Source organism: Diplotaxodon limnothrissa, linkage group LG3 (assembly GCF_057381915.1).
Source record: "Diplotaxodon limnothrissa isolate DT_005_m linkage group LG3, D_limnothrissa_male_GT1.1, whole genome shotgun sequence".
In the NCBI taxonomy this organism is placed as follows: domain Eukaryota; kingdom Metazoa; phylum Chordata; class Actinopteri; order Cichliformes; family Cichlidae; genus Diplotaxodon; species Diplotaxodon limnothrissa.
In genome coordinates, this window is record NC_140598.1 from 20,560,318 (window position 1) to 20,573,640 (window position 13,323).

Below are 13,323 nucleotides of genomic sequence, written 5' to 3' on the forward strand. Positions count from 1 at the left end.
CAGTAAAGAAGTTGAATTAGTACTTGGAGTATTTTTAACAGTAGTACTTCTACTTCAGTACACACTGTATGTACTTTTACCACCTGTGTCTGAGACCTCCTTCAGGGTCCACCTGAAGCTCTCAGTCTGCTGTGGAAAAAGGAAATCCAGGTGAGTTTCTCCTGATCACCTGAGGCCGTCATTACTGTGTGAACCCACACACCACTCCTCACTCCTCCCACCCGCTGCACACAGTCACTGAGTACAGACCGGCTGATTCCTGTAAAGGGAGAGGCAGGAAGAGGCGGAGCAACACCTGAAAAACAAGAAGCTCAACGTCATTTTGCAGAAGTGACAGTGTGAGAGAGCAGCAGCAGAGCTGCAGTCGAGTCCTGTTTGTCTCTAAAAGAAGATTCACTGGAGTCCATCAGGTTCCTCTCAGCAACAGTGGTGAGTGCAGCTGATCACACTTCCTGCTTCTACACAAATCTTCACTCTGTTCACTTCATCAGGACTCATCACAGTCACACTGGATCCATAGAAATCTGCTCATGTAACCACAGATCCACTGTAGGAGCATCGAGCTGCTGCTTCAGTCTCACTGTGGCTCTGCTCAGGACTGTGGACTCAGGCTGTGCTCTGGACTTCAGACTGACTCCACACTTCCTGGTTATTCATCACTTCCTGTTCCTCTTAGATTGATTCTGGATCTGATTGATCATAAGGATTACAGACGTGAAAACACCTATTTATTCTTTATTGATATAAAGCCTTTGACACTGTAAACCAGCAGATTTTGGTCAGTACTTCAAAAAGTCATTCACACATTTTACAAAGATTATCTGACTTAGTGTATCCTGTAAGAGTCACAGATGATCCTCAATCATTCAGAAAACAGTCGATGCTGCACTTTATAACTTTGTGTGGAAACATGAATCTCATTATTTAGACAGATGTGTTTGAATCATCCTGATAATCAGGCTTTAAACATGTCAGAGTTCCACACATCAGCTGTGATATTCAAGCTGACCTGGATCAAACATGTCATCAGACACAAACATAGATGATGCTGTTTAATCCCAAAGCTTATTTAAACAAACTGGAGGACAGAATTCCTCCTTAAATGGGATTTTGATCAAATGCACTGATCTCATTTTCACACACAGGCTTTATCATGGTGGCTTCTTCTCTACTAACATCAACCTTTGATTTGGACAAACAAATATATGAAACACAAAAATAAATCAATGTTTTCTGAGGATCCAGAATAACATGAATGATGTATCCCAGCGAGTGACTGGGAAAGTTCATCTTCTTCCACATCCTGAGTTTGTGAGGAGCTGTGATGTTCCAGTATCTGTGAGAGAAAACAGGACAGTTTTTACTGACGCACAAATGGACCAAATATACAGACACCTCTGAATAAACATGTTCTCATCAATGCCATTAAAATACTGGATCAACAGTTAATAACACATTTCTGAGGTTTGTGATTCATCGTCCTCCTCACTGTCAGCTCTACTGGAACAGTCACTGGTTAATATTAATGGGTCGTTGATCTGGACGTACAATAAGAAGTATTCAGTCACCAACAAGGTCGAAGTTTACTTCACAGTGATTGATGGAAAATATCCAACAAACTGATTTATTCAAGTATACAAATGATCTGGATGAATCTTGGACCTTCTGTAAAACAGTCAGAGAAACAATTTCACATCTTTGTAACGACTGTATTTATCTTCATCCCCAAACGTTGATCCTGTCCATCTGGACGCTGCACTGTACAGCAGACACTACGATGTTAGGTTTGTGTTTGGATGAACCAGTTTGTGTCTGAGTGTGTTGCTGGGTCTCCACCAGTTACTCTGAGAACTGAAGAAGCTTCTCTGATGAAACGTCTTCAAGAAACTCAAAGAAGTCCAGACGCTTTTCTCTCCAAGCTCCTCAGACTACTGACGCTTGTTTCTCTCTTTGTAAAAATGAAATTTAAAGTGAATTTTGAATCAAATGTTTCTTTTCTTTCTCCCTCAGAGTGCAGACATGTCTGCTGCCAGCAATCTGCGATCTGAAGATCAGTTTCTGTGCTCCATCTGTCTGGATGTGTTCACTGATCCAGTCTCTACACCATGTGGACACAACTTCTGCAAAACCTGCATCAGTCAGCACTGGGACATGAATCAGAGCTGTCAGTGTCCCATGTGTAAAGAGACTTTCTACACTCGACCTCAGCTGAAGATCAACACTTTGTTCTCTGAGATGGTTGCTCAGTTCAGACGTGAAGCTCAGCAGAAAGCCAGCAGCAGCAGCTCAGAGCAACAAGCTGCCAAACCAGGAGAAGTTCCCTGTGACGTCTGCACTGGAACCAGACTGAAGGCCCTGAAGTCCTGCCTGGTGTGTCAGACCTCCTACTGTCAGACTCACCTGGAGCCTCATCTGACAGTGAAAGGCCTGAAAAGACATCAGCTGGTTGATGCTGTGGAGAACCTGGAAGGCAGGATGTGCACGAAGCACGATAACCTTCTGCAGCTGTTCTGTAAGACCGACCAGACATGTGTCTGCATGCTCTGCTCTGTTTTAGACCACAAGAACCACAAGTTTGTTCCTCTGAGAGAAGAATATGAAGGAAAGAAGGCAGAGCTGGAGAAGACAGAGGCTGAGATTCAGCAGATGATCCAGAAGAGACGACTGAAGATTCAGGAGATCACAGAGTCGGTGAAGATGAGTAAAGATGCTGCAGACAGACAGAAAGCAGAAGGTGTTCAGGTCCTCACGGCTCTGATGGAGTCTGTTGAGAGACGCCTGAAGGAGCTCATGAAGGAGATCGAAGACAAACAGGAAGCTACAGAGAAACAGGCTGAAGGTCTCATCAAAGATCTGGAACAGGAAATCTCTGAGCTGATGGAGAGAAGCTCTGAGGTGGAGCAGCTCTCACGCTCTGAAGACCACCTCCACCTCCTCCAAAGCTTCTCCTCCCTGAAAGCTGCTCCACCCAGCAAGGACTGGACAGAGGTCAGAGTTCATCCACCATCATATGAGGGGACTGTGGGGAGAGCTGTGGCTCAGCTGGAGGAGACAATCAGGAAACTCATGAAGAAGAAGCTGTTTGAGGCTGAGCTGCAGAGGGTGCAGCAGCATGAGGTGGATGTGACTCTGGATCCTGATACAGCTCATCCTAAACTCATCCTGTCTGATGATGGAAAACAAGTTTATCATAGTGATGTGAGGAAGAAACTTCCAGACAACCCAGAGAGATTTTCTCAGTGTGCTTGTGTTTTAGGAGAGCAGAGTTTCTCTTCAGGCAGATTTTACTTTGAGGTTCAGGTTAAAGGAAAGACTGACTGGGATTTAGGAGTGGCCACAGAGTCGATCAACAGGAAGGGAATAATCACACTGAGACCTCAGGATGGTTTCTGGACTGTGTGGCTGAGAAATGGAAATGAGTACAAAGCTGCTGCTGGTCCTTCAGTCCGTCTCTGTCTCCATCCTGGTCCTGAGAAGGTGGGGGTGTTTGTGGATTATGAGGAGGGTCTGGTCTCCTTTTATGATGTAGGTGCTGCAGCTCTGATCTACTCCTTTACTGGCTGCTCCTTCACTCACAAACTCCACCCATTCTTCAGCCCCTGTAACAATGATGGAGGTAAAAACTCTGCACCTCTGATCATCTGTCCTGTCAATCAAACTGATCAACGACTGATTTAATTGGATGAATGATTGATTTTTCTTGAAGGGAACAAATGAACATATTGAGTGTAAATCCTCTACAGTCTCCATGTTTCTATAGAATCTGATCATCAGGACTCTGATTCACACTTTGATTCTCATGGAGTTTGATTTGAACAGAAGAAAAGTTGAATCAGGAAATGTTCCCACTGATGGAGACTCGAGCTGAAGAGCAAATATCAGAGAACAAATGTCCAAAAGCTTCATTTCCAATAAAGTTTGTTCAATGCTTTGAGTGAATCCAGACTCATGTGTGGCTGTTATACGGAGCATCAGAGTCCAGCTGAGTTATGTTGGATACAAACTGCTTATTTTGGCTCTGTGAGGAGTTTTGTTCACTGAAAACTGATGAGACGGATAATATTCAAAGAACTCTGTAGAGATTCATGCATCCATGTTCTCCACCTGCAGGTGTGGAGGAGAAAGGTGGAGCACAGACTGCTGCATCCTTCCAGTCACATCATTTTGATGATTATATTTGCATGTTGTGATGATTTGGGTTAAAGACAAACAGAGTTGAACGGCTGCAGTCACAGCATGAAGACGATGCTGAAGCTGAGCTGTCAGTGAACATGTTTCACTGTGATTTGATTTGAAGAATAGAAAGTGTGTGTGGCTGCTGACAGCTGCAGTCTCTGCTAGTCTGCATAACACACACACAACTTTCCCCCTGAGGCAGCGATGCAGCAACAACACAAAGAACAGCTGCAGACACACACACACTGTTAAAGAACACTTTACTGTTTAAGGCAGAATTCCTCAGTAACAATGATTTGAGTCTACTGTGTCTACTGTGGTTTCCAACATACAATCTACTGAAACATGTTTTTCTTTCTGCCGTACAAACTATTTGATCACAACATCTTTGCTTTTTTCCTCCAATCGTTTATTCTGATTATTTTATTTAGTTTAACTAAGAAAAGCTTCAAATTTAACTCTTAACCTGATTTAAACGTTTAATTTCTCATTAACTCAGACTTTTAATTTATTTCCTTGTTTAATGTATTATTTCTTTATCCTTGTTTAAGTTTTGCCGATCCTTTCTGTGTAACCTGTTTAATCTGACCTTTGACCTTTTAATTTTAACTTAACAGTACTCTTGTTTTGACCTTTGACCTCTTTATTCCTTATAACCAAATAAACCCTTTTATCTGATATTTTCACCTTATTGATTGATTATATATATCTATTATATTTTCTCACCTTACCTTATTTTGACCTTTGACCTATGTCCTTGTTAGCCTTGATCTTCCTTCATCAAACGTGAAATTTCTTTCACCTTTGAACTTAAAGCTTAAATCAAACCTTTGTTAAAAAGCTTCTTACCAACTTGTAATTCCAACTCTCTGCATTAAACACGTATCTTATCATATAAACACTGGATCACTGAGAGAACTTTAGGCAGAACCAAATGAAGCAGCTGACCTCGTCAAACTCACAGCGACAGTAACTGACAGTGAATTATTTTAATCTTCTTCATTGTATTTGTTAGAAACATTTATTTTCCTTTAATTGGACTTTGGTTAAGTTCAATCCGATGTATTAAGCGACCTTTGAGGTGAAGTGCAGCTGCGAAGAACGCTACGGCAGGCAATGAGGTGCGTTTAATGTCGCTCTGTTAATTTGAGCGTCCATAAATTGAATGTCTTATTTTTTCTTACTTTATTATTGCTAATTTATTGGAGAATTTGGCCATTTAATTAAGGTAGATTTTATGTTGTTGGTGTTAAAGATCTGGATGGATGTTTTATTCTGTGTTTCTATTTTTCAGTTTTACTTTTCAAGACTTGGTGAATTGCCTTTTTCTACTTTTTGTTTAGTTTTGTTAAAATTAGCAGCAGTGAGAAGTGTTGTTGTCGGTCTTGAATATATTTGATGTAGCCCATACTGTTAAGGTAAGTGTCATGTTTTTAGTTGTTAGTCTGATGAAGAATCTTTTACTTTTCTCCAAAAGTTGATTGTGTTTATCTGGACATAGTGTGTTTCAGGTCCAGCTGAATGCAGGTTTCCCCAGTCTTATACGTGTCAGGAGCATCAGCACAGCTGAAATGCATTTTTCCTAAGCACCGCGTCTCTGTGGCTTTTAAACCCCAAAACACGCTAAAACAAAAATGGGTCCACCCCAAGGATGGGGTCCCCCGGTGTAGTAACCTCGTTTCTTCGAACATCGACGTTCATTCAGGAAACCACAGCTGCTAGTTGCACTCACCACACGTTTGTCTTATCTGCCTATTATGTAGCCTTCACTTCCTTTAATAAGAGCAAATTTTCCACTATAAACACAGAGTCTAACAAAAGACTGGAGACTGTTTTGGTCATTTCCCTCAGAGTTTGTATGTTTTGTTGTTTTTCTGGTGATGAGCTTCAAACAGCAGCAGATTGAGACTCAAATAGAACCTAATAAAATCAGTGAAGCTATTCATTGCTCATGTCATCCATCAGGGAGTTACTTTAATATCATTACATTGTTTGCTTTTAGTAAATGTGGAAATTGAATATGAATTCATTTTATGTTTTTCTTTTCTTTTTTATTTCTTAATACCTAACTGCTGCACCTGTACTGCCCGTATCTCTGCAGATATACTGTATAGCCACTCAAAACTGATGTTCAGATAGAGGGTGGAAGCCGCCTGTTTTCTCTCTCCATTATAATCCCTGACAATTTTATTAGTTTGGGCGACCTTTACATGTAGGTTGTTGGGATCACAGCAGAGTTAGAACAGAGGGGACATGGTGTTTGTTAAATGTCCGAATGGCCCAGGTGGAAGAAGCTGTTAGTGAATCTGGAGATGTGGGACCTGAGGTACCAACATACAACACTGTAAAAAATGACAGATGCCACCAAAGAGTCACAGAAGGTCTTCAAAGCGCTCCCTGGACTCCAAATGACCTCAGCCGCCTCAGCAACTGCGTTTTCTAAGGACAGCGCTAGCAAACGCTCTCCGCTTGCGAGTGAAAAAGAAAAAACACCCCTTCCCTTCCTTATTCATGTTGAAGTGTACCATGTCCACCAATCAAAAAATGATATGGCAACATGAGGCGTTTGGTTGTTTAGGAAGAGGGAGAAGTTTTAGGAGTGACACCAATGAGAGAGAGAGAGCGAAAGAAAGAGAGAGAGCGAGTTTTCACATGTGAGAGATTAGTGACGTTTAGTGTGTTTGGAGGCTGTAGTTAGTGTGTTATGCAGTTATTGGGTTTTTGTGAGTTATACTAGTGAATGTCACAGGTGCTCCTGCTGTCAGACCTTGTGGTGTTCTCCTCTGTTTTATAGTGGACAGGACCTATTCTTTGGGAGTTGCATGAATACTTTGTGTGCCTTCTTATTTGATGCAACACACCTGATTGTTCTGTAAATAGTTTGAAGTGATTGTGCAAAAAATCTGAGGCCTTGGCTGCATTTTGGGGTAAATAGCAACATTTTACTTTGTTGTTTGCATCATTTTTAAAAATGTATAATTTCTATTTGCATTTCAAGTTATGAAAGGTATTGATTAAACATGTTTATGTTTTTTTTTCTTTAACTGTTTTCCACTCGGAGTATACAAGAGGTTGAAGATACTATTACATACGGAGAGAACTCCACACCGGGTGTAGGCTTGCATGACTAAGAAACTATTTGAGGCAATTTTGTGGAGTTTGAGGTTGGACTCGGCTGCACATGTGTGCTTAAGCCGATCGATGGCTGCAGCCTCTGTGGGAACTGAAATCAGCCCGTCATCGATGCAGAAGTGTCTCTCGACAAAGTGTCTTGTGTCTGCTCCAAAGTTTGTCTCGCCTTCCCAGGTGGCTTGTCATAGGTAATAGATGGTTACTACTGGTGACGGGCTATTACCAAAAATATGCACCCGGGCGTGGTCTTCCTGCACTTTGTCACATGAGTAGAAGTAATCAACAACTTTCTATTCATTTTTATTCTTATGAGCACGAGAGAGAGAGAGAGAGGGGGGGGGGGGGGGGGGGGGGGGGCAGGTACACAGTCACTAAAGATAAATAGCACAGCATTTAGTTGAATAGACGTTAAAAGAGAAGGTGTTTCAACAGCTGTTGTCTGCACTCTTGACACAGGAGAACAGAAGACTTCACCACCAGGACCTCCCCACCAACTGGGTGTCACCAACTTTCTCACAACACCTAACTGTAGTGATGGCCAAATGAAGCTTTCCGAAGCACTGAAGGTTGTATTGAAAAACGGTTCATTACTCGAAGCTTTTCAACACAGTCCTCTCCGGTGACATCTGGTGGTGAAAATTTAGAAGAGCAGCTTGAATCTGCAAAATAAAACGGACTGCTCAATCATCGCTGCTCACTCAAGAGTGGAGTTCTCTCTGATATTGGGCCACCGTTCCGTTGCTTTGAACATGTAATTGGTTTTGTTTTCTCGATTGGGGGGCTGAAAAAAATGTAATGTGTATTTGCGTAATACATTTTGATCAATAAACTTTCCCTATTTAAACATGCACTATGGTGTGGCCTTTCTTTGCTCATAACTCCTTGATGTTGGTAAATACAATAAGTGAGCAATATATATAATATACATATGATAATGCACAGCACATTATGGAGTATGCCCCTGCTGTGGAGTCCTGCCTCCATCTACTTGTCGTTTAATCACTGGACAGCTGGACAGGTTCATACAAAATATTAGATGAGGCCAATTGTCCTATACATATTTTTGACCTAGGGGTGGGATTGATTGTGAACTGGAAAGGGAAAATGCTTAGGGGGCTGAGTACGGCTGCATCGTCACTGATTTGTAGAATCATTTTGATTCGATACAGGATCCGATTCAATTTGATTGGAATCTGGAAAGTTTTGCCTCAGTCAGAAATATTACAATTCTGATCATTTAACAGTATATATCCATAATTTCGTATCTATTAAAAGAAAGCTGACACATGTGAGACTTAATTAGAGATGTAAACAGAGAGTTATGAAACCTGCAGCTGCAGAAGCCAGCGGGAAAAAAAAGAAGCGACGCACCAAAATCTGACTCTGACGCGTCGGGTCCGCGCTCTGCGTTCACGTTATGTATGCAGAATCCGTAAACCTGCTCCCAGTTACTGTTTTAGCTGCATGGTGTTTGACGACATGTTGTGAGGTTTAACCTGAGATGCTGGCGTTTCAGGCATAATAACGTTAATTTACAAATCGACACGGGATTTTAATGAATCAATATCACTTTATTCAATTTAGCATGGATTGTAATCAGAAAGGCGATAATCAAAACCCACCCCTAATCAAGAACTTGCAAAGTAAAAACACGATCTATGTCAGGTAGCCCTTTTGTTATTTACATTTTAAAAGAGGATTAGTGTTACTGTGCGCTGGCTGAGTCTGTTTCTTTTCTTAGAAATAGTTTCTCCTGCCTTGGAGAAAATCCACTTGCATGGAACAGAAGAGGCTGTGGAGTGCAGGAACTACACTGCAAGCTGGTAGATATGCAGGTATTCCTGGGTCCTGCAGACTATCACCTAAAAACAATAAACAAAATGATTTTCTAAACTGTAGCAATGTAATGTACGTATTGTGTCAAATACATTGTTGTAGTCTTCATCAGCTTTAATTCACATGGAAGTGTTCCTAAAGTCATATGCTGTAATGATATTTACATTATGAAAACATGATTTTGGACATTTCAGGTTTTTCACTTCGGCAGATAAAATGAATTGAGCAAAATCAACTCAAAATATTCCCACACGCCAGAACGTCCTCTCTTCCTCGCTGGCTCCATATCTGTCAGTGGAATGATCACCTCGTCGCTATCTGTCACCATCAACACACTCCACGAATCCCGTGGATGATTCACTTCCTTATATCCGTTTGAATCAGGTACCGAAGCAGTTACGTGCGTAATGAAGCTTCGGACGTCACTGGTCACGTGACTTTTGCCAAACGAAGCAAGCCTCGACACAGTGCTTCTGAACCAGTGTGTTGTTTTTTTCGACACACGCTCCGGAGCGTCAGCTTCAAGCGGGCCATCACTACCTAACTGTGACCTACACAGATAACCAGTGTGCAGCTTTGAAATATAACATCCAGAGTCTATGTGACAAATGGCTAAACAAGCGCCATCATAGCAGGGTGAAGGGTGAACATGGTAACATAGAAGATGCTCTCCCAGGCCTATTACTGCCTTCTGGTCATAATTTCCACTCTCTTTCAGTGACCTCTCACCTTTAACATCCTATGACCTTCATTGACCTCTGACTTTCAGTGACCTCTGACCTCCTGTTGCAGGTGTGTGTGTGCTGCTGCTGTCTGCACTGACTGTTTGTGCAGGTGAGTAGATGAAGTGCACCATGGTCCAGGACAAACACTGAGTGTAAACACTGATAGAAACTGTCCGTCTGTCCTCCAGTCTCTCTGAGCGTCAGTCCAAACCTTCAGCAGTTCTTCACAGCAGCCTCAGTGTCTCTGACATGTGACAGTCAGCTGGGCTCTGATGGATGGACGGTGAAGAGGGACACAGGAAGTGGGACTGAGTCATGTGGAGCAGGTGGGCGGGGCTTCGGGAGGTTCAATGGTTCATCCTGTTTGTTTGATGAGTTCGAGCCAGTCAGTGGAGTTTACTGGTGTGAAGGTGAAGCTGGAGAGAAGAGTGAAGAAGTCAACATCACTGTATCAGGTAATGAAGTCATTCATTTCATCAGACTAACAGCAGACTGTTATACCACCTCTAACTCACTCTGTGGGTCTTTTCTTCAGATAAACATGTGATCCTGGAGATCCCTGCACTTCCTGTGAGGACAGGAAGTGATGTCACTCTACGCTGTAAAAACAAAATTGGTGGCACAGTCGCAGCTTATTTCTACTTTAATGGACGTCCTGTTGGACCTAAATCAGAGAAACTCATCACCATTAAAGTGCAGCAGTCTGATGAAGGTCTCTACTGGTGTTCTACTGATGAGTTTGGATCATCTCCTCAGAGCTTTCTGAGGGTCAGAGGTCAGAACACTGACATCACTTCCTGTCTGCTGAGCTGATGATAAATTTACTGAATCAGCGTCATTATCTCTCCTGCAGGTCCTCTTCCTCCCACAACAACAACAACAACATACACTGATGTCTCCCATCCACCTTCTCCTTCTCTTCCTCCTCCTCCTCTCCAGCCCTTCATCATCCCAGTCGTAGCTGCTCTGGTTTCTCTGGTTCTTGCGTCTCTGGTTCTGGTCCGGCTCCTTTGGAAGAAACACACAGGTATAGAGTCTGTTTGACCCAACTGAGCACTTGTAAGTGAAGCAGTATACATGTATGTATGTGTTGTATGGGATCAGTGATTCTTGGTCTTATCACTCTTATGCTGCCTTCATGGCTCTGCCTAGTCCACAATGAGGCTCCTTCAAATGATGTCACCTACTCTGAGGTCACCAGTAGAGAGTCATCCAATAAGATGCCAGTCATCCAACCAGAAATGGTTTACTCCACCCTGAGGACAAACACTACAGGTACGGAAATGAGGGATAAAAGCAGGAAAACTAGAGATACACTTAGGTTAATACATCTTTTGTGATGTTGTATAAATAAAGCCAGAATGCAATGATTTGTGTATCTTATAAAACCATATTTTAATAAATAGAACACAGTAAAGGGATTGAATGCACAAATGGAGAAAAAGCAGGTGGTCCCAAAGACAAACAGGTGGAGGAACACTTCCTGAAACTGTGTCTGTGAGCATTGTTCACCTGCCTTCCACAAATGCAGGTTGAAGCTCTATAATGCAAAGAAGAACCACATGTGAGCATGCTCCAGAATCAGCCTCTTCTTTGTGGTTTTCTTATCTCAGCTCATTTCTTATCTCATGATAAAATACAGGTTTGTGAGATTTGCACATCATTCAGTCTGTGTTTGCACAGGGTCCCTGTGGTTTTTAGAATTGGAGTAAACTGTGGTCGTGGAAACATTGACTTATATTTTCCTCAAATGCATCAAAACAAAGAGGAACTGTGACTCAACGGCTTCAAGCTTTATGAAACATAAACTTTCTTTAGTTTCCTGTCTGACAGTAAAACATGTTACTGGTTTCACGTCTGAACCTTACTGTGGTCTCACTGCTCGAGTCGCAGTTTGTAAAAATGGGTCAGTGTCAGAGAAAACCATGGCAGCAATCCTGCAGCTCAGTCAGAACGCTGAAATGGAAGGAAGTGATTGTTGCATGATGTGGAAGATTAGTGTGTATGACACCATGCAGCACGAACTGGCTGATTGAACTCCAGTGTGAAAATGATTTGGGGAGATTTTGTCACAGCATGCAGCAGCACCAGGAGTGAGGAGTGGACCCAAAATCCTGACACGAATGAACATAGAAGATAAACAAAAGGGGAGCCGTCTAACAAGGCTGATAAAAACATCTGAAAATAAAAGGCAGAGGTGACGCTAAATGGCCTGTATTTATATAGCGCTTTACTAGTCCCTAAGGACCCCAAAGCGCTTTACACATCCAGTCATCCACACATTCACACACTGGTGATGGCAGCTACATTGTAGCCACAGCCACCCTGGGGTGCACTGACAGAGGCGAGGCTGCCGGACACTGGCGCCACCGGGCCCTCTGACCACCACCAGTAGGCAATGGGTGAAGTGTCTCGCCCAAGGACACAACGACCGAGACTGTCCAAGCCGGGGCTCAAACCGGCAACCTTCTGATTACAAGGCGAACTCCCAACTCTTGAGCCACGATTGCCCCAATAACATAAGCGTGGAACATGAAAGCACAAGCCACCGATGTTTCACTGGCATGTAAGTTTGGGGTTATACACATAAAAACAAGGTTAGGCCATGAAGACTCTGTGAAAGAGACGATGAAGAGAGAGAAGAATTTGTTCAAGAATTACACCTCGTAGTAGAAAGGAGCTGAGGAAGACTCACTTTGATTGACGAGGATGTTTCAGTTCACTGTGTTGGGGCAGCAGTCAGATGTAAAAGCACGTACATGGTGAAGTCACCTGAGTTTGTAGTTCCCAGAGTCGAGTGTTTATTTTCACCCACATCAGAACAGGTGCTGCTCGTGTGGTTAGCTGATGAGAGAAGCTGAAATCTTTGTGTGACAGAGCTTCCTTGTTGTGACCATGAAGTGTTTTATCTGTTTACCTTTAGTTTAACAGCTGTTTGAATGATGTGGAGTCCAAAGAGTGCATGTCAGCAGATACTGAACCTGAAGCTTTGCTGAATCATATTGTTTCACATTGTTCTTCAGTGTTATCAATAAAAAAAAATAATAGTTTGAATTGAGTTCAGCAGACAAGGTTTGATGGGAACTCCAAGTTCACAGTGAGATGAAAATGAATCCCAGATGTTCGGTCACACAGTGGCTTGTTTCTGTCTTTGATTCCTTCAGCGCAGTGACCAACGTGCATGACTGTCCCATTTTTACAGAAGGTGGAGGAACCACAGACGCCACAGAAGAAATTAAAAAGTGAAAGAAACGACGAGTTTCTCTGTGTAAACAGGAAGCTGAGGACAGACCTGCAGAGCTCCTGTGGACACGTTTCACTGTGTCGGGCTCACCGTGGGAACATTTACAGACAGTCATCAGCTTCCTCCTTTCTTCATTCACTCCCATTTAATCCAATCAATGGAGTCATGATGGCAGCAAGTGAGGAAGGCGTCCTGTTTCCAGTTCCTCCA

The 13,323-nt window shown here is 42.6% G+C and overlaps 2 protein-coding genes across 2 annotated transcripts; both read left to right on the forward strand.

The window, feature by feature from the left end:
- Window positions 1–2,019: 2,019 nt before the first annotated feature.
- LOC146634864 (E3 ubiquitin-protein ligase TRIM21-like) lies at window positions 2,020–4,356 on the forward strand. Its single transcript, XM_085342524.1, has one exon. The coding sequence runs from the start codon at window positions 2,020–2,022 to the stop codon at window positions 3,676–3,678; it is 1,659 nt and encodes a 552-aa protein (XP_085198650.1). The 3' UTR covers window positions 3,679–4,356.
- On the forward strand, window positions 4,086–13,115 carry LOC146634865 (uncharacterized). The gene is made up of 8 exons (XM_085349983.1): window positions 4,086–4,125; window positions 5,520–5,558; window positions 9,937–9,978; window positions 10,058–10,324; window positions 10,405–10,644; window positions 10,723–10,896; window positions 11,022–11,144; window positions 13,072–13,115. The coding sequence occupies exons 1-8, from the start codon at window positions 4,086–4,088 to the stop codon at window positions 13,113–13,115; spliced, it is 969 nt and encodes a 322-aa protein (XP_085206109.1).
- The last annotated feature ends 208 nt before the right edge of the window (window positions 13,116–13,323 follow it).

Excerpts from the sequence above, each read along its gene's own strand:
- LOC146634865 (XM_085349983.1), top strand. The coding sequence starts at position 4,086 with ATGCATCCATGTTCTCCACCTGCAGGTGTGGAGGAGAAAG. Across the intron at positions 5,559-9,936 it reads AGTGAGAAGTGTTGTTGTCG|GTGTGTGTGTGCTGCTGCTG; the intron begins GTCTTGAATATA and ends CTCCTGTTGCAG. Across the intron at positions 10,645-10,722 it reads GAGCTTTCTGAGGGTCAGAG|GTCCTCTTCCTCCCACAACA; the intron begins GTCAGAACACTG and ends TCTCTCCTGCAG.
- LOC146634864 (XM_085342524.1), top strand. The coding sequence starts at position 2,020 with ATGTCTGCTGCCAGCAATCTGCGATCTGAAGATCAGTTTCTGTGCTCC.